Source organism: Ursus maritimus, unplaced genomic scaffold (assembly GCF_017311325.1).
Source record: "Ursus maritimus isolate PB19 unplaced genomic scaffold, ASM1731132v1 scaffold_19, whole genome shotgun sequence".
NCBI lineage: Eukaryota > Metazoa > Chordata > Mammalia > Carnivora > Ursidae > Ursus > Ursus maritimus.
The window spans coordinates 29,019,517-29,044,255 of NW_024424341.1; the positions used below are offsets into that span (position 1 = coordinate 29,019,517).

The window sequence follows — 24,739 nt, forward strand, 5'->3', positions numbered from 1 at the left end:
AAAAAAAAAAAAGAAATAGTCGGGGGCTACTGTCTTCGCAGGTCTTTAGTCTGGGTCTTCCACCTTCAGCAGGACACTGTGGAATTCTGACTTTTCTATCTGGGAAGCAAACATTGCTAACCTGACACCACCCACGACATTGTGTTGAGACTCAACAATAAGGTCTTTGTTTTTTTCTGTCTCTTCTCTCAGTAGACCAAGAAGACAAGACAAAACCACATGGGAAAATGATGTTTTTCACTTAATCTTAAATTTTATTGCTTCAGGTCATTCCCAGTCTCTAAGGAGGCAACTAAATAGTAAGCCCTTAGTTTAACAAGTTGATGCCTGCAGCTAGGATTATAAACTTCACCAAGTTTAATAGTAGCCTACTGCTGGAACAGGTGAGTAATAAATGGGGGGGTGAAAGCTGACCTAGTCAAATACCCGCGAAAGCTGGATTCAAATGGCCACTGGTGCTGGAGTGAGGACTGGGGCAGAGGACTGACAGGGCAGCAGGAGGGATGGAGGGCAGGAAATGGATCAATGGATCAATAGATTAGAGCAACAGAACTGCAGGAATTCAGACACATCAAGTGAGTACTGTACTTTCTATCGTCTGTGATTCCCGCCTCTAATTAAAATTGGGTGTTTGGTTTACTTCATTCCCAAAGCATAAACTTTGGCTTTTTATAGCCCAAGCAGTGTGCTATTTTAAACATGAAGAGGAAATGCATTTTCAATTACAAACATTTGCTCCTGTGAATCTGTTCTTATTTGCTAGCAAAGGATGTGGGACAGGATGTTTTACCCTCCTGCTCTGGTTTTCCTGTATTGCTTAAATCTGTTTAGAGAGAAGGAAAATAAACAAATAAAGTGTTTCTGCTGGACAATTTCTGTAAACTGAACCAACTCCAAAAATGAAAATGAAAAACATCTGTGGAAAAGTATTACAATAAGTTTATTTTAATAAATTGGATTATTCCTATAGATTCTTCCCCCGAAAAGACTTCCCATGCCAGGCACATGCAGCCTGCAGCAGATACTAACATTCGCAATAAAATGTGCCCATTTGGACACCCTAGATCAGACGCATTCCTCTTGACCCTGTCTTTTCCCTCAATTGGAGAAGCTGAGACGCATTTCAGAAAAATGATCTTGCCAACATTGAAGGTCACCTTCTGGATTTACTCAGAAATTTTCATGTACAACTCTGAGCGCTTTTTTTACTCAGGCAGACATATCCTTAAGATCTGTTACATTCTGTTACATCTGTTACAATACTACTGCATTTTAGAAGAAATTGGGGTGCCTGGGTGGCTCAGTTGGTTAAGCATCCGACTCTTGGTTTCAGCTCACTCAGATCATGATCTGAGAGTCATGAGATCAAGCTCCGTGTTGGGATCCATGCTAGGATAGAGCCTGCTTAAGATTCTCTCCCTGTCCCCCTCCCAAGCACTATAAATAAATAAATAAATAAATAAATAAATAAATAAATAAATAAATAAATAAATAAAATCTTTAGACAAAACTGATTTTAATCAAGAAATTGATTTTAATCAAATTTTCCTTGACCTTTTTATAAGGGAGTCAGTGGTCCATCCATCTACTGAAAGGTATTTTACCAGTTGGCCCCTGCAGATTCCATCTGTCCTTCTGCTCTCTGTCCCAGGTGCGGTCCTGCATGAACAGCCTGAGAAAGACACTCTTCTTCATCAAACTTTAGTCCAGCTCCTTTGAGCCCTCTTCTCAGCTAGGCCTCAATCTTGGCCTCCATCCTTGCTGGGCATGCATTTTAGCAATTTAGCCCAATTTTAGCAAGAATCCTCCTAGGTCAGTTTTAAGAGAATCCTCCACTCTTGATATCTGATTAAGTTCCTCATTCCCCACCCTTGATGTGTAAGCAAGTACTTAGCCTTCCTTCAGCAAGAATCCTATTAAGTCTGTGTTTAGCAAGACTCTCCCTACCCCTGGTGTCTCTGAGCAATGTTCCATCCTCAGACACCCTCCCGGCTGCCCTAGATCTGCTCCTTGGCCGTAAATCCTCAGCTGTCTATGCTGTACTGAGAGTTGAGCCCAATCTCTCACCCTTACTGTGATAGTCTTGCCACCTACTGCAATAATCCCAAATAAGTCCTCCTTACCATTTTAGTAAGCGTCAGAATAGAGTGTCCTGGCAAGAGATGGGAGAAGAGGAAGAAGGGGAAATCTGGGTATTCATGTCCCTGGCTTCCCCCTGGAGAGCCCACTGTTCAAGTGAAGGTCTCAGCTCCTGTCAGGAAGTCCTCCCTGTCTTCCATGCCAAAACGGTTCCCCCTCTTGCCCCTTCAGGTCTAGGGGAGGTAATGCGGCCTCCTATTACTAGCCCCGAGCACATCACAATATTCTATCTCTGTGGTTTTTCATTACTTTGTGAGTTATCAAACTCTCCTCAAAGTATCCTAATTTTGAGGATGCCATCTGTTGCCTGCTGGGTCTCCCTAATACAGATATCATGTCAGCAATTTACCCTTGAGAGCTATTCATTCTTTCTAAGAAAGGAAGGCACGGATCCAGAACACAGTGAGGCTTCCACGAGTTACTCAGTGACTGAAGCAAGCTGACCTTGTCAAGCTGCCACCTCTCCCTCCTCTAGTTATCTCCATCAGTATAGCAACACAATGTTTTCTGAAACACACATGGTTTCCGAGTAGAATCTCTAAGCATCAATAGGGGATTATTTCAAGAAATACCCAAGGAGACTAGAAGTAAAAACTGTGCTAGCTGAAATGAACTATGCTTGAACCCTAAGGTACAAGAAACTTTGCCTTTATTTCTATCTGGTACTTAATCCAGAGTTAATTTTTACAGTAAGACTTTGAATAGATGTAAGAGACACTCTGTAATAATACCACATATATGCCTATGTGGTAACCCAAGTAAAACCTGCAGAAGACGATTTGTCAAATTCAGATTGTAGTAGATTACGAAATCAATTCAGTGGCCCATGACCTTTTTTTAAATGACACATACTACACACAACCATGTAAAACAGAAAATCAGAAGTCATCGTACGTACTAAAGGTAAATATTTCACCAAATTTTACTTCACTTTTTTACATTCCTCTATGGGCGTACTAGGGCATACTATAAAATGCATTCCTTACTGTGAGTCAATCAAGTCTGAAAGCTACTGGTCTGAAGAGAATCCCTTTCAAACAATTTAACAATTATAAGGCTAAAAACATGCTGCTTCAGCCTACAACCTCATATTTTTTAATCTCAACCCTCACTAAAAATAGGTTATTTTGTCACTCAGTATAAAAATTTTATGAAATAATACTTACCATATAGTATAGTATGCTATTTTTTAAAAGATTTTATTTATTTATTTATTTGACACAGACAGAGAGCGTGCACACAAGCAGGCAGAGTGTCAGGCAGGCAGAGGGAGAAGCAGGCTCCCCGCTAAGCAGAGAGCCCAACATGGCGCTCGATCCCAGGATCCTGGGATCATGACCTGAGCTGAAGGCAGACACTTAACCGACTGAGCCACCCAGCCACCCCTAGGTATGCTATTGTTTTTATTCCATTTTATTTCTTTTCTTTATTTATTTTTAAAGATTTTATTTATTTGAGAGAGAGAGAATGAGCATGGGCAGGGGCAGAGGGAGAGAGAGAGAAAAGCAGACACCCCACTGAGCATGGAGCCCAACGCAGAGCTCAATCCCAGGCCCTGGAGATCATGACCTGAGCTGAAGGCAGACACTTAACTGGCTGAGAAACCCAGGCACCCCCGATTTTATTTCTTTTAAATGATGATTATAAATCACAGCTTGAAAACTACTGGCCCAAAATACGAACAGGGCCAGTGCAGAGAGCCCTGTTCACATTACTCTGTTCCTCCCACGGCTGTCCTCTTTGGTGTTTACATCGTTTCCCCTGTGGTAGCAAGCTCTCAAATCCTTTTCCTTCTTATGTCTCTATTTAACTGCTCCGTGACTTCTGCCACCTGCTCACTCCGGTGGGAGCGAAAGCCTTGGGGTAAGGAGTAATGAAGAGTATGAGGCAGATGTGGACATGGCCCGGCTTGTCTTGCACTCACCAGCACGGCACACGCGCGAGTGCGGCCTCTTACCGCAAGCACCTGCCGCTCACAGCCTGAGGACTGAGGGCATATGGGAGCGGTCCTGAGCCAGTGACAGATGGGAACTGGAGGAGAACTATTCCAGTGTCCTTGCCCTCGCCGTGTTCTTCACCACCTCTCTGAGATACCTAGCAGAACCGAGTGAGCACCAGCCGCCACTGGCAGTAAACTGCCAGAATCCACTTCCTACCTGGGCTTCCTTCCCAGCCTTTTCCACTTCCCTGCTGGGGCTTCCTGGAATCACCTCCCACACTAATGACTTGAACTCAAATCTCTGTCTCAGGGTTGCTTCTGGGTAAACACAACCTAGATGAGCACACAAACTTACACAGCCTTGTTTGGAGCCAGGGCTACAAAGATGAGAAAGGTCTGCTCATAATCTGATAGGAAAACCAATGATTTATTTTTATTTTTTCATGTAAAAGGCAAAACAGAATTTTACTGCTCGTAGCAACAAGAGGGAAGGAAGAAGTGACAAGCTATGTGAGTGAAGGGTCAGAGAAGCCCGTGGAGGGGACCTGTTCCACCCCAAACCGTCTAGGATGCAGCCCTCCCCACAGGAGTCAGCGGCTGATGGGTGCTGCTGATGGGCCGTGGTCCATGTTCACGTCCCGGCAGGCTAGCGCCCTGGCTTCTCATATTTACTGTGATGCTTTACAACACAGGTTATAAAGAACGGAATTTTTATTTTCCCCAAAGGAAAGCTATCTAGTCTTCAGCTAAAAATAACTCAAGTAATATGGAAAATACGAAGAGAGAAAACTATGAAGTTCCCGAGCAATGTGTTAACAGAATTACTTGTAAATCAGCTCTAACCTTCCAAGGCTCCTTTGAGGTCCTTGGGGGATGGGACTGAGTGCTCAACCTAATCTCCACTATAAATTCTAATAAACTGTTGACATTTTCATTCAAAAATTATTTTTAAGTGTAAAATCTCCTACACGCTCGGCTCTGTGGTCAACATTGTAAATCAGCACTTTCTTTAGGCTGGAACCGAATAAGAAAGCTAAGGCTCATTTTCTTTGCACCTTCCATTTTGGTTAATATTTCAGCAAAGGCAAAGCAGCAGCATAATTCCTGCTCTCAGAAAACAAGTCACGCCAGCTACAGTGAAGTAGGTGCTTGTACTGAAAACAGCTTCTCCAACGTGCCAGGCATACCGGAGCCTGAGCCCAGAACACTCACCCAGAGCCAGCAGGCAGCGACGGCAGAGCGGCAGGGACAGCAGCCTGTGGCTTTTCCTTCTCGTTTTGCTTGAAGAAAGATTTGGCTTCTTTAGATGTAGCGTCCACTTCCTTAGTCACCCTGTGCCAAGGAGGGAAACATCAAATTTGTAAGAAGAACAAAAAGAGAGAAATAAAATCTAAGAAAAGGGAGTAAGTGACAACAAGGAAAACACCCAATGGGCTTCCAGTGAGTTCTGGCTGCTGGGGTTTCTGATTCAGGTCCACTACCACAGCTCTGAATCAAGGCATCTTCCCTTACCAAAGGAACAACAGCGTATGTACCTGATCTCCCTAAAATCACCTCCATTACTTGTGTCAGCTTGCCACACACACCAGTGGTCACTGCTGAGCCACAGCCCGTGAGCTGCCGGTGGCAAGGCTGAGAAGGCTCTCCCACCGCACCTCACACATAGATGAGGACTCCCAGTTAAAGGTCTGGGGAGGAATGGGGAGATGGAATATTTGGGAGAAAAACACTAACATTATTTCGAGAAGAAGAGCAACAGTAAAAACAACTGGGAATATTTTACAGAATGCTCCTGTTTCACAGCTAAAATAACCCAAAGATGAAACAAAATGCCTTCAAACTGGCTAAACAACACTCATTTGGGAGTGGAAAAAAAACTACAGGATTGAGAATCCTGTCCAATTTCAAATCTGGAAAAATGGTCCTCAATAAAACTGAGTCCTAAAGGATCAAATAAGGTTACTTCGAGTGTCTGAGATTTCAGCTAAAGAGAGGACAAGTGTTTAATGCCTGCTTAGTCTTGCCAAGTCAACAAAAACATAGAGGAATTTTGTTTAAATTCCAATCTATCCGTAGGAGGATGCAAGATTAAGGTCATTGTACTGTGAGCGTTCGGCCAGGTCCTCCCAAATAAACTGGGCAAGAACAATGGCAGGTGAATCGGATAAATTCCACCTTTGCAGGGATGTAAGCCTCTGTCTCTTCTCTCCTTCCAACTAGGCTTCTGGGGAGCAGAAGCAAGTTTTCTTATTGAAAGCCATCTCACTCCTGCACTGTGTCACCTACTCAGGGGGCACAGAATAAGAGTTTGCGAGTTCTGTATTGAGAATCTTCACTAGGAAACACTGGCAAGTTAATCTTGAGGGGTGACTTAAAACAACACCACATTCTGTTACTCCCCTGTCCATGGTCTTGGAATGGCTGGTATTACTCAGAGGATCAAACGGAAATTGTGGAACCTCTAAAACCTGGTCCTACTCTTCACTAGGCTTAACTTGTGTGTCTCTCCACTCTCTCCAATGAACTTCTGAGTAATGAGAGCCAAGAGTAGAAACTAAGAGGGAGAATTTATACCACAGATTAGACCATCACTCAGCAAATATACATTCCTTGTCTAATCCACTGATGCTGAGCTTGGGTGCATGCTTCAATGGTCAAGGAGATGTTAGCTGATCTGACAGGAAAGGCAGCTTCAAGGTTGGTGCTGTTTCACTTGCCCCTTGAGTTCCACCCCTTTGCCCCGTAAGAAGAATACGCCTCAAGTACCAGCTAGTCCCAGATGGCTGAAGGACACACACTGAGATCTGAATCCAGCAAGCAGCTTGGAGCCCAACCCAGACTGGCTGAACCCCAGCCACATGGAAACACATGGGCAACAAACAAATGCTTACTGTTGTATACCACTGAGGTTTGGAATGGCTTGTCACATAGCATTTCTGTAGCAACGGCTGACACATCCACGTTTCATGAACAAAAAATCAGAAATCTAAGTTACTTTGCCAAGACTATGCAGAGATTTAGTAGCAATGCTAGAGAGAACCCCGTAGTAGACTCAATTTCCAAAGATGGTTGCCACAACCCATTCTACATGCTCTTCCAAAACCTGACATCATCCCAGTGAGAGGGGAGGTATATGTCATCACCCACCACTCCCCGCCCCGCTTAAAACCGGGTGGGCCTTTGTGGCTGCCAATCCCCAGAGTTTTGTGGGAGTGGCACTACATGACTTCTGAGGCCAGTGATAAAAGGTAACGGAGCTCTCTCCTGCTGCTCCCTCAAGAATGCAACTGTGAAACCTCAAGTTACCATACACGAAGCCTGGCTACTCTGGACCCACCGTGCTACGCAGAACACCCGGCAAGACCACAGGGAGAGATGCCTGAGGAGCCTGTTCCAGTCCAGGCCCGAGACATGGGAGCAAGGAAGCCTTCGAGATGGCTCCACACCCAGCCGCTAACTCCAACTGCATGAGAGACCCTGAGTAAGAGCTGCTGGAGCCCAGCTACCCTCCACAACTATGGGAATGACAAGAACACGACTGTTTTAAGCCACTCAACTTTGGAGTAATTCCTTACACTGCTATACAGACGACCAAAATAAACCCACATCCAAACCAAAGCTTAATGCAGAGTCCCAGGGTACTGGACTAGAAAGAGGTGCTTTCAATCTCCTTGCCCTGGGTAGAATCTGGGGCAGATCTTAGATGGCTCATGAAAAACAAGTAGACACTTGCACTTAGAAATGACAGTTTGAACACAGGTTTTATTCTCCACTCCCTACCAAAACCCTACTAAATAGTGGTAAATAAATTTACAAAGGCAAAACTACATAAGGATATGGAGAAGAGATATAACAGAGAAAAGATGCCAATCCAGTTTTCTGAAGGTAGAAAGTAAACAGACAAGCAGAACTTGGCTCTGGTTTTTGTTTTCTCTGATCTAAGCCTCTAGACGTAAAGAATGGCCAATAAAAAGTCAATCTATACTACGGTATTTTACAAAGGCTCAGTAAATTGAGATACCAGGAACCTCTGAAGGGAGAGGACAGGAGTAGGGCTAAAATCAGTTTATCTTAGGAGCAACTAGGTCCAGATCCCCTTCTCGAACCTCATACCATAGGCTACTGTCCCCCACCCAACCCACCAAAACCCATTACTCCTTGGAGAAATAAAAACCACAGAAGTTCCGAACTCAAAGGGCAGGGCTGAAGTCTCATTCTGAAAACAAGGTAATTAAATGACAGTCTATTTATTCACTCTTCCTTTTCCACAACAACCTGGAAAGCTATGTGTTCCAGATGGCTGAGTTAGTTACAAGATGCAGTGCTGCCCAACCTGTGTAGGACTTTGCATCAATAAGAAATAAATACGTAGAGTTGACCCTTGAACAATGCAGGGGTTAGGGGCACCGACTCTCCACACAGCTGAAAATCCGCATATAAGTTCTGACTTCCCAAAAACTTAACTACTAACAGCCTTTAGCGCACCAACTCCCTACACGGTTGAAAACCCGCATATAAGTTTTGACTTCCCCAAAACTTAACTACTAACAGCCTACTATTGACAGAAAACCTTACCGGTAACATAGACAAATGATTTAACACATATTGTGCATATGTATTATATACTATTCTTACAGTAAAGTTAAAAAAAATGTGAGAAAATCATACAAGAGAAAATACATTTATAGTACTGCAAAAAAATCCACATATAAGTGGACCCATGCAGTTCAAACCCATGCTGTTCAAGGGTCAACTGTACTGTGTTATGCTACTGAGTTTCTGGATTTTTTACCACAGCATGGCCTATCATAACTTTACTATTACATCTATTTAATAGGAATTTCAGAAAAAGAGAAAATATGGAAGAGGTTGTCCACAAAAAAGAAAATTCCCTAGAAGGATGATTTTTCACAAGAAGAGCCACAGAGTACCTGATGTGGCAAGTTTTAAGATCCACCATAATATCATTGTAAAATGTTAGAATGTTTGTGATAAAAGATGAAGATGAAGTGGTTCAAGGTATAGGGAAAGTAAAAGAAGCCTTTATGCAAGGCACGTTTTATTTTGTTTACCTGTTTTACCACAGGACTGACAAAGCTCCTGTAGCAGCCACCTAATGCAATTTGGTGAACATTTTCTGAAAAGCACCCTACATCCAGGCACTGTGTTAGATGTGGAACTTACAAATAAAAATATATGCATGGTCCCTGCCCTTCTGGGGCTCACAGTCCATCAGGACAGCTAACCATGAAATAAGTTATGACAACACATAATATACAGTAAGTACCACAAAGAAAGCATGAAATGAGTATAGCTACGAGAGTATCTCTGTTAACTTATTAACGCCAAAGTCCTATCCACAGTCACAAAAAAATGACATCCATAAACTGTTGTTTCTCTCGGGGACTTTGGGAATCAATACAAAGCAACATAAGCAGACTTTTACTCTTCATTAATAGTATGTCTGGAAGAACTCGATTTTTAACAAGCAATAAGAAGAGATTCAGCTCTCAAAATATCTTCAAGGAGGGGAATAGTTCAATTATAGACCAATTTTAATATATAAGAGGGAACTCTGATTGGAAAGGCCCACTATTAGCAATAGTCAATTCAAGTGTTATCAGCAGAAATGTCATTTTAACTTCATTTCACTTACTTAGAACTTCCTGAAAAGTCTTTATTTAGGCAGAAACTTTCCATGACTGGCTTTTTCCAAAAGGTGAATCACTCAGGAAAGTCTGAGCTAACTGGCTCAGCTGGTTATGTGATACAGAGGGTAAAAAATACTATTTTTCCTCATTCCTGAAGGTTAACAAGCTACATATTTTTCAAGGGGGAAGAAAACAAAACAAAAAGATAAAAATCCAAAGCTTAACAATTAAAACATAATTAGAAAAAACTAAAAGACTAACTTGGTGCTAACACTACCTTATGCTTATACTTACAAATTCTTCCCAGTCATCACTAGCTCTTTCTCACATTTCTTAAAGATGTAGTAATGCTCTTAACTTGATACAAAGGAAAAAAGAAAAAGCAGAATAATGACATCAAGAGATTAAAAGATATACTCAAATCCATATATCAAGCTTGCATCTGGCTGTCAATTAAAATTCAGGCCTCCCAAGTTCCTATGTGAGGGTTCCTAATAACACCTAAATTTTAAGTATAAGCAATTTAAGTTAAAAAAAAAAAATTCTGCCAATATGCCAATCAACAGGGTTTTATTTTCTTTAGGAGGAAGGAGTTCTAGAGAACATTTGCTTACCATGTTATTTATCTCAGCAATGAACGTTTTTATAAGTAATAAGCTTGTACTTCTTTTGAATAGAAAATATATATGTGTGAGAATGTGTATAAAGGTGCTTCCCTAAGCATATTTCTTTGGTGTTTTTTTTTTAAATAGACATGGTGCTGCCCCCTTATGACAAATGACGGAAATAGCAGGCTCCCAAATACCCATCCAGTACTTAAAATTACCATCCATTTGCTTTATAAAATGAAATAGGAAATTTGTGTCATTAATATAAATATTAATACATCCAAAAAATTTATCTGATCAGGAAATTTGATGATTTCTCATAACAGTTATTCACCAGCTTTTCTTACTCTCTGTCACGCCGATGGTAACATTATAATAGATCTTTCTTGGATATCCTATATGACACATGGGAATTAATACAAGCCAAGAAAGATTTCTAAAAACTTTTAAATATATATTCCTAATGGCATATCACACACTTTCTGCATTATTTTGTAGGATTTCCAAACTATTAAAGGCTTTCTGTCAGTGTTCTGCTACCCTCTACTGGACAACTCAATAGTTCAGTGTGATTTCTGGCAGCAAAATAACTACTAATCCACAACATCAAGAATTACCTAATGGATCCCCAAAATGACTGATTATCAAGGAAATGGGTGTCTTTACAATGGAGAATTCTGACAGGTATTGCCTAAGTGGTCTAACTTACCACCACCAATACTGAGTGCTATTGATGTGATGTACTGGGGAAGATAAAACATCGCCAACATAGCATATTTGTCTAGGTGACTAATCTGAAGTTAATCATGAGGAAACTATGCAAAATTCCAAACTGAGGACCATCCTACAAAACAAATGACTCTAAAAAACATATACCTGACCCTTGAAAAAGCAGCAGTTAGGGGCGCTGCCACCCATGCACCCCACAGCCGAAAATCCACGTGTAACTTTGACTCTCCCAAAACTTAACTACTAATAGCCTACTGTTACCGATAACATAGACAATTAACACATGTACCACATGCTATGTTCTTATAATAAAGTGAGCTATATTAAAAGAAAATGTGATTAAGAAAGTTATAAGAAAAATACATTTTTTCAATACAGTACTGTATTGAAAAAACTCTACGTATAAGTGGACTTGTGCAGTTCAAACGGGTGTTGGTCAAGGGTTAACTGCATATGTCAGTGTCATAAAAGGCTTTAAAAAAGGAACTTAACAAGAAAAGACTAAAAAGACTAAATGCAGAGTGTAACCTTGCACTGGATGTTGGACTGAACAAGAAATACAGCTACACAAGGAATATTACTGGTATAACTATTTAAAAATTTAAGTGGAATCATACTTAAAGCTACTTAAAATATGGGCTACAAAACTACCTGTTATTGGTCCAGAACAAGATGGGTACAGAAAATGTAAGTAAGTATTCAGAAGTTTGTTTAGCAATTTGACAATGTCACAATAGTCAAGACATGACAGGTGGGCTCACTGTATTAACCAGAATATAGACCAATTCAGGTACTATGATAAAATGTAAGCATTTATTTTTATAAATTATTTTTACAATCATTTTAATTGTTAACCAAATGTGACTTTTTAAATTCATATTAACTGTTAACCAAGTGTGACTTTTTAAAATTTATAGTTTAAATTTAAGTTAAGAAAGTAAAATTGGTATTATTTTCTTAAACCTAATTTACAGATGGCAAAACGAGCCTCACTGTATATTTCTGTAAAGAAAGCACATCTTCTTCTGAATGAGGCAGTAGTAGCAAACCACATGATAATGGAAGTGATTCCAAAGAAGCAAAGGCCAACTGAGGTCAAATTGCTTTTACTTCATGAGCCACGGAGTTTGGTTGCTGATCATGCAGCTAAAATCATAGTGAGTTAACAAGTTCCTTGCAAATGTTTTGGCTAATGAAGTAGCGAATTCATCAAAACTTCAGTGGCGTTTATATATAAAACATAAAGAGGGGCGCCTGGGTGGCACAGCGGTTAAGCGTCTGCCTTCGGCTCAGGGCGTGATCCCGGCGTTGTGGGATCGAGCCCCACATCAGGCTCCTCCGCTATGAGCCTGCTTCTTCCTCTCCCACTCCCCCTGCTGTGTTCCCTCTCTCGCTGGCTGTCTCTCTCTCTGTCAAATAAAAAAATAAAAAAATAAAATAAAATAAAATAAAAATAAAAATAAAATAAAAAATAAAAAAAAATAAATAAAGAAAGAAATTCAAAATCAAAAGAATTCTTTGAAGGAAAGCGTACTGATTTAAAAAGCCCAACAGAAAGAGAAACAAAATTCCATACATTAACATTAGTGCTTTGCAGTCTTCTGAGAAAGAAGCACTTTTGGTTGCTAACTAAAAAGAGTAAACCACTGCCAAGATATTAGTAAAAGACTGTATCAAAGATGTCTGCTTGGAAAGCTTGGTGAATCTGTGACAAAGAAGGTGATTCAAGTCAACGTTCCAGTGACAACATAGTTTGAAGTCCCCAGAATCTGGCTTATGATAGTGAGAATGATAATCAAATTAGCAAAATGTTTTCTAAATGCAATTTGAAGAACGCCAGATTATTACTAACATAAAAACTATCATGATATATGTGTGATTTATTTATTTTTTAAAAGTTTTTTTTTTTAATTTATTTGACAGAGAGAGAAACAGCCAGAGAGAGAGGGAACACAAGCAGGGGGAGTGGGAGAGGAAGAAGCAGGCTCCCAGTGGAGGAGCCCGATGCGGGGCTCGATCCCATAATGCTGGGATCACGCCCTGAGCTGAAGGCAGACGCTTAATGACTGAGCCACCCAGGCGCCCCTATATATGTGATTAAAACATGACGGTGATACGAAGGATTCTTCTATCAGTTTCTGGCTGACAAACATAACTGACACTGATCTGTAAAATAAAACTAGAATTACATTGTCAACAAATGGGATTTGAAGTTTAAGTGTATGCAAGAGTATGTTCTAACAGCACAGGTGCAAGACAAGAAATCAGATTAGATTAAGGAGCTGGTGCTACGAGGCGCCTGGGTGGCTCAGTCGTTAAGCGTCTGCCTTCGGCTCAGGAGCTGGTGCTAGAACATAAAATTAACACACTGCTTCCTTATCAAGAAAAATCTTGCTACCAAAACAAACAACCCCACTACTACTATTCTTAGTACAGTAGTAAAAACTGTAAATTATATAAGACTAATGCATTACATTTTTCAATGACTGTCATTACATGTGATAAGCTGAAAGCTGACCATAAATGTGCACACGTTACATTGCTCGCCGAGGTACCATGGCTACACAAGGGAAAAATGCTGTTAAGAATGATGAGCTTTGGAATAAACTTAGTGTCCTTAAAAGAAAAGGGTCACCAATTTTGAAGGTCTTAATTAGACAGTAAAATTTGGCTTATTCGTCTGATCTTTGGTATTTTTAATACTCTTAGAGTACCTGCATGCAAGGAAATGATTCAACATGTTTTTCAGTAGCAAATAAATTACCAGGGTAAAAATGAAAGCTCGAAGCCTGGAGGAACAAGAGTTTCTACAGATTAACATGTTTCACTGAATGCTTTGAATTCCGTTTCCTATTAAAAGAATATCCCCACACAGGGAATTCATGCACGCAGAATTCCTTGTTTCCACTGAAATAGAACTTAACTACAAATTGACAGCATAAATTGTTGGACCTGGCTACTGATGAAGCACTGAAAACGAACTATGAAAATACGGTATACTGGCTTCATTTTGTATAAAAGTAAAAATAAAAATCTTGAACTTCCTGAAACAGCTTTAAAATCTTTATTTCCATCCTCACGAAAATACCTCTTGAGATGGGTTTATGATGAATGTTATTTAAAAAAAACAACAAAAACAAAACCAACACAGAAATAATTTACACGTACATCACCCTCCAGCAGTGCTGTATCTAACATAGATGCAATAAGTGAACAAGGAAGAAATGAGTTGTTTTGTCACATTAAAAACGAAAACTAACATACACAGATTTATTCGAAGTGTGCATCTAGATGTTAAAGTACTGAGAATTGATATTTTACTCTTAGTTTGTTTCAATTATAGAATGTAAAGGTATAAATATAACACTGATTTCCTATACTAATTATCTATACGCACACTCAATAAACAGCATGTATAGCTACACAAATCTTTCCTATTCCTATTTGATGTTCATTTTGACTGTATTTATTGAAAAGTAAGTTTATGTCTGTTGAATCTCATTAAAAATTTGGGCTTGTATTTTCTACATCCTTTAAATTTATTTTTCTAGAAATTCCTTTTTATTGTGTCTTTTTTTTTTTAAGATTTTATTTATTTATTCATGAGAGACAGAGAGAGAGAGAGGCAGGGGCAGAGGGAGAAGCAGGGTCCCTGCGGAGCAGGGAGCCCAATGTGGGGCTCGATCCCAGGAACCTGGGATCATGACCTGAGCCAAAGGCAGACGCTTAATCGACTGAGCCACCCAGGCGCTTTTTATTGTGTCTTACAGAAGTACTGGTCTGCAACAGGTTGAAATTTTAAAATAAGCACCCTTGGGGCGCCTGGGTGGCTCAATTGTTAAGCGTCTGCCTTTGGCTCATGATGTGATCCTGGCGTTATGGGATCGAGCCCCACATCAGGCTCCTCCGCTGGGAGCCTGCTTCTTCCTCTCCCACTCCCCCTGCTGTGTTCCCTCTCTCTCTGGCTGTTTCTCTCTCTGTCAAATAAATAAATAAAATCTTTAAAAAAATAAAAAAATAAAATAAAATAAGCATCCTTCAGCACAGATGTACGTAATAATCTACATTAATGTGAAATTTACTGGATGTGACAACTGCACTGTATCATGAAGGAGAATGCCCTCTGTTCTTAGGAAACTGCTGAAGTATTTAAGAGTGAGGTGTCATGATGTCTACAAGCAATTCTCAAATGGTTCAGGCAAGACAAAAAGAGAAATACAGATCTAAATGGTGGAGAGAGAGGCAAAACATTAACCACCAGTGAACGTGTGTAATAAATACATGGGTGTTCACTGTAAAACTAACTCTGGCAACATTTCTGGGTGAAGTCTTTCAGAAGAAAAGGTTGGGGAGAAAAATTTTTTAAAAAATAAAAAGTTTTGCTCCACACCCTTTATAAAACTAATAATGCGAAATTCTTTATTTCAACAGCTATTTTTATTAGATGAAATAACTGAAATTGGAAACTAGACACTATTTTTAAAAATATAAATTTGGGGGCAAATTATATTTTCAGAGAGCATGCAGGTCTACTTAATTACTGCCAAGGAAAATAAATGTGACCATTTATAAAATTATTGACTGGCACCTTATCTGCTCCTATTTAGCTCTAAATTATAGATCTGCTGTTTCCAAGTAATAAAATAAAAAAATGGGGAAGAGGAAATTCTAGGCATGTGGCTCTTACCTAGAACAGCCAGGAGGTTATTAAGCCCCTACTGTTTTTTAAAAATGATAACGAACCTATCAATCAATTTAAAAAATAATACTAAGATCAGGAAATAATATAGGAACCAAATTTCTCTCCTAGTACTTTCAATTTTTACCTGATTTCAGGGGCCTCAGTGGGACTCAGACTTCACAGCTAAGAAAAGTAATAAAGGGGGGCGCCTGGGTGGCTCAGTAGTCAAGCATCTGCCTTCGGCTCAGGTCACGATCCCAGCGTTCTGGGATCGAGCCCCACACCGGGCTCCCTGCTCAGTGGGAAGCCTGCTTCTCCCTCTCCCACTCCCCCTGCTTGTGTTCTCTTTGTCGCTGCCTCTCTCTCTGTCAAATAAATAAATAAAATCTTAAAAAAAAAAAAGAAGAAGAAGAAGAAGAGCAATAAAGGAAGAAATGACTCAGCCAAAGTCACAAAGCATGACAACAAGCAGAAGTGAATACTTAACTCTTCCATTTTCTTGTTTCTGTTCAGCCAAACACTTCATGATACCCACAACTACATCACTGTATATGAAAGCACCTCTCCTCCCATGTTCCCTGATAATTCATGGAGCCACCGTTTCCCTGGAGTAAAAAAGAGAACTCTTCCAAAATACTATGATGATAGGGTGGAATGAGGACAGATGTCCAAAACCATTTAGAAAGATGCTCATTTTTAAAAGAATTAGTTTTGAAGTTTGTAAAGGTCACCTTACCTGACTTCTTCACCAGCAAAATCAAACACCTTGGTGATTTTAACTTTTTCAGTTTCTTTCGGTTTCTCAAGCTCTTCTGCTCTGATGAACAATTTACTCGAACTCATCTCTTCAGTTTTCTCTCCTCTCTATGAAATAGGTAAGAAATGCAATCAGTTTCACACAAGAATGAAACCTAAGAGAACCATCCCAACATTCTGTTTACGGCTATTCTTAGATGTTTCATCTCTAAACAATTAAACACCTATCAGAAATTTATTTGATTAGAAAGGCTTACGTCTCCTACCATAGGAAATGCTTTGCTTTTCACTTGAAAGAGTTATTATTAAAAGGCATCTAGTTTGATTTCTGCTATAAACATCAAATCTCATTTTGGAAACAAAAATGTCTATCTGGGGAACTTAGGGTATTTCTGGGGAAGCCTACATCTCATTTGGCTATCAACTTACATTAACTTGCGTCTTTGGGGGCACTTTTGGTTTTGGTCCTACATCATTGAGGAAGCTGGCCCACAGCTCATCCTCCTTCTTCTTCCTTGCATCCTCTGCCCCGACGCCTTTTTCCTGCTCTGCAGCTGCATCTTCCTCCGTGCTGCTACTTCCCTCGGATTCCTCAGTGGCATCCTCCTCCTCCTCTTCTTCTAATGAGAGGCCACCTTGTTTTCTCTTCCTAATCACCAACAGTCACAAGAGAAAGGAGAGACAAGACAGATAATGCAAAATGATTTCAGCTATCCCTTCCTCAATTCCGAACACAATGTTGCAAACCTGAGAGAACTTTAAAATCCGGGGACTACTGATTAACACCCACCGTAGGGGGCAGCAGGGGAGGTAAGCTGAGATTCTGTGGAAGAAAACAAGAACTGAGCTCTTACAGTTAGCAATTTCCCCCAAACATTTAGAATCAAAATATAGTGTTCTACTTCTAAGTCAGGACCAGCTATTTTCACCAAGAAAACACCCAAAAATCACCTCGCTGAATCAATCTATCCAGAAAGTGTGTTCCAAGAATATACATTCCAATCAGAGAACATGTTCCATTGAGGAGAGCCTCAAATTTATTTGCACTGTTTCTTCCTAGAGTTCTCAGGTGAGTGGGGGGAATCCATGTTTTATCCCCACTTTCTGAAAATTTGAAAGCTGGAATACAGAAAAACTCAAGGACAAAAGAACTGGGCCCATGACCTAAGAGAAAATTGTTTCTTAGTCTATTTGGACTTCGTGTGAATCATCTAATACCTAAAATTCTTTTTTCCCTTTTTATAAACTATAACCTGCTTTTTTGCTTCAATGCCCCAAAAGACAGAAACACCAATCAGAGAGAGTTTATAAAAGACCTCTATGGAAGCTTTCCTTATCTGAGCTAAATAACCTGTCAGAATTTTCATAATTTGGGGGGGTGGGGGCGGGAGTGTAATTCAGTACCAGGTCTATGGAAGGTAATTTGCTAATATTTATGAAAAATTTTTTTACTGCAGATAACTCTGGATCAAACAATTCTACTTCTATAATCTGATTTACAGATATACTTGTACCTGTATACAAAGCCATAACAAAGAATATTCACTGCAATCTTGTTTGTGGTAGTAAAGACAGGTATAATCTAAATGTCCCTCAATATGGGAATACTTAAATAATGCAAGGTGTAACCATATAATGTAACATTATGCAGTCACTGAAGAGAGTAAGGTATAGCTAAATGTACTGTCATGGTACACATCTCCAAGGTGTGAAACAATGAAAATGAGAAACTATAAGCCTAGAATGCCACTCTTTGTTTTGGGGGGAGTCTGTTTGTTTTTTTAAAGAGTAGGAAATATACACCTACATACATACACCAACTATCTCTGGCAACATAGTTCTTCTGAACAAAGCAACAAGGGATATCGAGAGTACACATTTTTGCTGTAACTGAGTTTTTAATTTTTACCAAGTGTACATGATACCTATTAATTTTTTTTTAATTAAAGCTCAAAAACTTTTAAAGCTTGCCCAAGACTGAGAATTTAATCCTAAAACGTCACCAAATGTTTCCCTTGAATAGACAAAGGTAGGAAGAACTCATGAGACCAATCCCAGCCATCTGGATACTATGACAATAGCCCCTGACTTCTAAGGGCCGTGAGGGCAGCATCACCTGGCCGGAATGCTCTGAGCCTTTCTTTTTTTCCCTTTGGTTTTCTGTGTCTGCTCTTCACCATCCACTTCATCTTCCTTCACTAATTCATTTACATCATCTTCACTATACTCTCCACCTGAAATCACATAATAGAGTGATCAGACATACAGGAATAAAGGTTTTCACATCAAGACAATACATTTTCATTAAAAATAAAGTCTAGTACTTTCCTCTATTCTTTGTCTGACTAAAATATCATTTCCTTAGGGAAGTCTCCCCATCCCTGAAGACTAGGCTAATAAGTTCCCCTATTCTAGGCTTCCATGACAGTCCTTATTTCCCCCTATAAATGTACCCACTTATATTTAATGTTTGCAATTTCCTTTTTTTTTAAGATTTTATTTATTTATTAGAGAGAGAGAGAATAACCTGGGGGAAGAGGCAGAGGCAGAGGGAGAACAGGCTCCCCGCTGAGCAAGGAGCCCGATGCGGGACTCGATCCCAGGACCCCAGGATCATGACCTGAGCCGAAGGCAGTCACTTAACTGACTGAGCCACCCAGGCGTCCCATAATGTTTGCAATTTCTGCTATGCTGTACATATCATGAGGACATAGATCTTGTTTGTTAAGTATGTTCTGAATGAATGAATGAATGAATGAAAAGAAATTCTAATTCCACTACTATACTGTTCAAAGAAGAAATTAATGTTGCCATTGTATCTTGGGTATCTTTCAAAAGTAATCAAAAGAGACCTTAACAAAAAAGAGACCTAGAGACTTCCAGTTAGACACAGCAAAAAGAACAAACATGTCTCGCTCTCATCTTCAGACACTAACATTCAGAGGTCCCCAACAAGAGGGTGTTACCTGGACGACCAGGATAACTACACTCTGTGGGCACCAGTCAATAAATCCTGTGTACATGGAGATTCAACTAGCTTTTTTCTTTTTTACTTCATGTAAACTTTTATTTGAAGTATAACACACACTGAAGAACACACAAGTCTACCATACCGCTCAATGATATTACACAAAGTGAACACACTTCTATAATCGGGCCCAGCTGAAGAGCTAGAACATGAACCAGCATCCCAGAAGGCCCCTCATGCCCCATTCCAGGCATCAGCCACCACCCCCATCCAAGAGCCATCCTGACTCCAAATACTAAAGATGAGGTTTGCTTCTCTTTGGCCCTTAAACAAACAGAAGCCTACAATATGCACTCTCAAGTGTCTGGCTTTTTTCACTCAACATTCTGTGTTGGTCACCCAGACTGTTCACTGTAGCTCTAGGTTACTCACTCTCATTCCGAAATAGTGTTTCATTGAGTGACTGTACCACAATGTATTTATCCATTCTTCTGCTGATGAACATTTAGGTTGTTTCCAGTTCAGAGCTATTACAAATAGTACTGTTCTGAATATTCTTGTACATCCAATCAGCTTCTAAATATTTCACTCACAATGAACCAAGGGCCACCAAACACTTGAGGAAAGCCTCCAATACGAAAGGCAAGACTGGAAACAAGAAAGGAATTCAGAGGGGCGCCTGGGTGGCACAGCGGTTAAGCGTCTGCCTTCGGCTCAGGGCGTGATCCCGGCGTTCTGGGATCGAGCCCCATGTCGGGCTCCTCCACTAGGAGCCTGCTTCTTCCTCTCCCACTCCCTCTGCTTGTGTTCCCTCTCTCGCTGGCTGTCTCTATCTCTGTCGAATAAATAAATAAAATCTTTAAAAAAAAAAAGAAAGGAATTCAGAGGAAACAGAATTTTAAAAAAACGCAACAAAACCCTTTAAAATTAATATCCTCAAAGAGATAAGAGAAGGTATGGTATTCGTGAAACAGTGACTTAAACACTTTTCAAAAAACATTAAAATTTTTCTAAAAACTCTTGATAACTACAAATACAATGGCAGAGATTAAAAAAAGAACAAAGCCGATGAGAAGGAGTCAGTCATATGAAAATATGCAGAATACACACTAAAGGCTGAATACCACACACCAAGTGATAAGTGTTTCCGGAACAAAAGACTGAGTTCCAGGCTAAGATAGCAGTCTGAAGACACAAATGTCATTTTGCTTCCCCTGAAACCCCAGTAAAATCACTACAGCAAAGACTTTTAAAACACACAAACCTACAAGCTAAGTAGGCATGTAGTTGCGTTGTATTTGTTTATATTTGCAAAAAGCAACACTGGAAGGATAAACAAAATCCTAATGAAAACAGGCACCTTATCAGGGTCAGAGTAGAACAGAGTGGGATAGTCAGGGGTAGAAGCAAGAATTCTGTTTATCTTTCTGAAGACTTTTGAAAAGCCCTTAAATTAAGAACAGTTTGAATAAACAAATACTTGTTTGAATAATTAACTGCATACCCAAACAATAACAAAACTGACAAAGAAAGGATTTATTCCAAGGACTTCAGAAACAGTATTTTGACTATATACCCTTCACAAGACCCACTATAAAAACAAAAAAAACCACAAAAAACAAAAAAGAAACAACTCTATTCTGTGTAGTAATGTTGGTATTTTGAAATATATTTCCTTTATATAATAGGTTTTAGTTTTGTTTTTTTTTTTAAGATTTTATTTATTTATTTGAGAGAAAGAGAGCAAGAGCGAGAGCACAGCAGGAGGAGCAGCAGAGGGAGAGGGAGAAGCAGGCTCCCCGCTGAGCAGGGAGTCCGAGGCAAGCCTCAATCCCAGGACTCTGGGATCAGAAACTGAGCCAAAGGGGCGCCTGGGTGGCACAGCGGTTAAGCGTCTGCCTTCGGCTCAGGGCGTGATCCCAGCGTTATGGGATCGAGCCCCACATCAGGCTCCTCTGCTATGAGCCTGCTTCTTCCTCTCCCACTCCCCCTGCTTGTGTTCCCTCTCTCGCTGGCTGTCTCTGTCCTGTCGAATAAATAAATTAAATCTTAAAAAAAAAAAAAAAAAACTGAGCCAAATGCAGCCGCTTAACCAACTGAGCCACCCAGTTGCCCCTATATAATAGGTTAAAGCAAGCAAGTAAGTATGTTAATCATGGCAGGAATCCAGATCTTCAGAGTAAGAGAAATAACACACGATTATGAAAATCAAAGAAATTAGATGAAAATTCAAATGTTAAAACTGAACTAAAAGTATCAATATGAGGGGCGCCTGACTGGCTCAGTAGGGAGAGCATGCAACTCCTGACCTTAGGGTTGTAAATTCCAGCCCCATGTTGGATGTAAACATTACTTAAAAATCAAATCTCAAAAAAAAAAAAAAAGTATCAATATGAACGCTATTTTTAAGATAAATATTTTCTAGTTCTGTTCACTGAAATGGTACAGAAACAATGTCACTTTGGTAGCAATGAGCATCTCTTCAGAGTCCAGCTTATATGCTTTGATATGATTGCTCATGAAAAGGGCTCCCAGCTAATTTCAGGTCTAAGAGAAGGAAAGCACCAGGTGAAAATGGGACATCTTGCTGTGTCAGAAAGCAGGAAAGTTATTTAAGAATAATGGGCCACATTAAAAGGATGTAAGATCCAGCCTGAAAGAACTCCTAGTGGCCAAAAGTGACGACTTGAGAATTAAAAGGATTAACTGTTGGTTGACTAAGACACATTGCATCAATAAAAATCTGTAAGCCCTTTATGAGGTTTTAAAAACAGACAAAAAATAATTTGTACTGGGGCATCTGGCTGGCTCAGTTGGTTGAGTGTCTGCCTTCTGCTCAGGTCATGATCCCAGGGTCCCAGGATTGAGCCCTGCCTCTGGCTCCATGCTGAACGGTGAGTCTGCTTCTCCCTCTCCCTCTGCTGCTCCCCCTGCTTGTGGTCTCTCTCTCTAACAAATAAATAAATAAATAATAAAAAAAATCTTTTAGAAAATAATAATTTATATTCCTTAAAGCTACTATTAAAATTATTCCCTATTTTGAAAGTTAATAATTAAAGAAAATGAGTCAAACATTTATCCTGTCCCAATTGATGAAGGAAGGCAATATTTTACAGAAGAACATCAACTAATAAATTAGAAAAATATCACTTTCACACTATTAGTAATTTAGGCAAGGATTATCAAGTAATGTTTTCAAAAAATGAAGCTTTAACCATTAAGTATATTACAACACAGAATACTTCAGTCCCAAGGGAAGAAACAATTATACAACAGAGGGATCAGACAACTATGGGAACCAACCCGGGATTGTGTGTCTTTTGATGTGATGCATTATGAAATACACAGTCATCTATAAGGTATTCTAGCCAAAAAGATTTCATCTGAACCCATCAAGCATTTAGATCTAACTTTCAGAAATTTCAGAACTTCAGAATTCCAGTAATTTCAGAATTCCAGAAAATTCAAAGGACAAAGGAACAACCTAAAATACCGGGAGGGAGCGATCAGACAAATCCAGAAGGTGAGACACTCTGTAGGATTTACTGCCTGATCTCTTAAGCAAATCACTGTCATTACAGATCATGCTAGATCAAAACAAATTTACAGGATGGGACAACTAGATGATACGGGCAGTCCTGAACCTAACTGTGATTTGAATAAACAAGCTATAGTCTATTCTGGGTCAAGTGGGAAAATCTGAATAAGGTCTGTATATAAGACGAGTCCAAAGTTTACTGAAATGAACAGGGAGAGACTGTTCACTGAAAAGAGAAAGTTACAAAGTAACATGAAAAAGTATGATTTCAGATTGGGGTTAAAATACAAATATCTATACCTGGGTGCAGAAAAAGATCAGAGTTCACTAAAGGATTAATACTGATAATCTATGGGTGGTGGCAATGATTCTATTTTTTATGCTTAACTGTCTGAATTTTCTAATTTTCTACAAAGCTCACACACTACTTTTGTAGTAATGTAAGGTTATTTTTTATCATAAAAAATGGGTAAATGTTGCAAACAGTTCAGACAAGGAGAAAAATATGGCTCTGGATCTTACATAAATAAAAAATGCTCAAGTCCATTGATAAGAGATAAGCAAATTTTAAATTATACATATGCACAAAATGATCAAATTCCATGCAGTTACTATGACAAAAAAAGAGTAAGAAGAATAACATCCCTGTAGATAACAAAGAACAAAATGAACGTATCTTGTCCGAAGACTCAGAGCTTCCAATCACCTTTTTAGTCCCCATGCTTAAAAACAACTAAGAATCACTTAAAATGTGAGAAAGTATCTAATAAAACCAAAATACACAGGGTGAATAAAAATCACCTTAGAGAAATGTTTCCTCATACTATGAGGCTAAGATTATCTGATACTAAAACAAGACAAGGAAATTACAAGACAACTACAGACCAACATCCTTCATAAACATGTAAAAACTCTTAACAAAATACTAGCAAACAAAATTCAGAAATGTATAAAAAAATTTTATTTATTTATTTTTTGGGGGGGAGAGCGGGCAAGCAGTGGAAGGAGCAGAGAGGGAGGGAGAAGAAGGGGGAGGGGGAAAGAATCTCAAGCAGACTCCATGCTGACTGTGGAGCCCAATGCGGGGCTGGATCTCACAACCCTGAGATCATGACCTGGCAGATGCTTAACCGACTGAGCTACCCAGGCGCCCCCCTACCTACTGGCTTTTTCACTTCTGCTTCCCCAGAGTGCAGGTCAATAGGTCCCTCTAGCTCAGTTTTATCTTTTGACATCCTTTCTGATGGTAAGTTGTTTTCTTGCTGCACGTTTCCTAATTCAGAGTCTTTGAGAGAATGGTCGGTTCTTAGATCAGCTTATTTATTTCATACGAAGCAATGGATTCCTGCTTAGGTTAGGAATGGCCACTCCTCCAACATTGGGCCCACCACTGAGGCAATCAACTCTCAAAGAGATAAGTTATAAACATGGCCCCTTGGACATGTCACTTCAGCCAGGGCCGTGGGTGAAGTTCCCATTAAGAGGTGTTGTACGTAAGGGTTCAAGTTCTAGACTTTGCTTGCATTCAAATCCTGACTTTGACAATTTCTAAAGATGTGACCTTCAGCAAGTTACTTAATCTTGCTCAGTCTCCGTTTCCTCATCTGAAAAATGGGTGTGATAGTTCATACCTCATAGGAGTATTGTTGAATCTTAAATAACGAAGTAAAGCACTTAGCACAGTTTCTGCCACAAATTGAACCCTCAGTAAATGCTAGCTGTATCTGTCT

The 24,739-nt window shown here is 39.7% G+C and overlaps 1 protein-coding gene across 3 annotated transcripts in view; it reads right to left on the reverse strand.

Moving 5' to 3' along the window:
* CFDP1 (craniofacial development protein 1) overlaps positions 1 to 24,739 on the reverse strand; it is a 125,117-nt gene that overhangs the window by 94,384 nt on the left and 5,994 nt on the right. For all 3 annotated transcript variants that reach the window (XM_040633602.1, XM_040633600.1, XM_040633599.1), the window contains exons 2-5: positions 18,620 to 18,737; positions 16,933 to 17,152; positions 16,484 to 16,611; positions 5,291 to 5,410 (exon numbers count right to left, since the gene is read on the reverse strand). In XM_040633602.1, the coding sequence (XP_040489536.1) occupies positions 5,291 to 5,410; positions 16,484 to 16,611; positions 16,933 to 17,152; positions 18,620 to 18,737 (586 nt within the window). The remainder of the gene's footprint in view (positions 1 to 5,290; positions 5,411 to 16,483; positions 16,612 to 16,932; positions 17,153 to 18,619; positions 18,738 to 24,739) is intronic.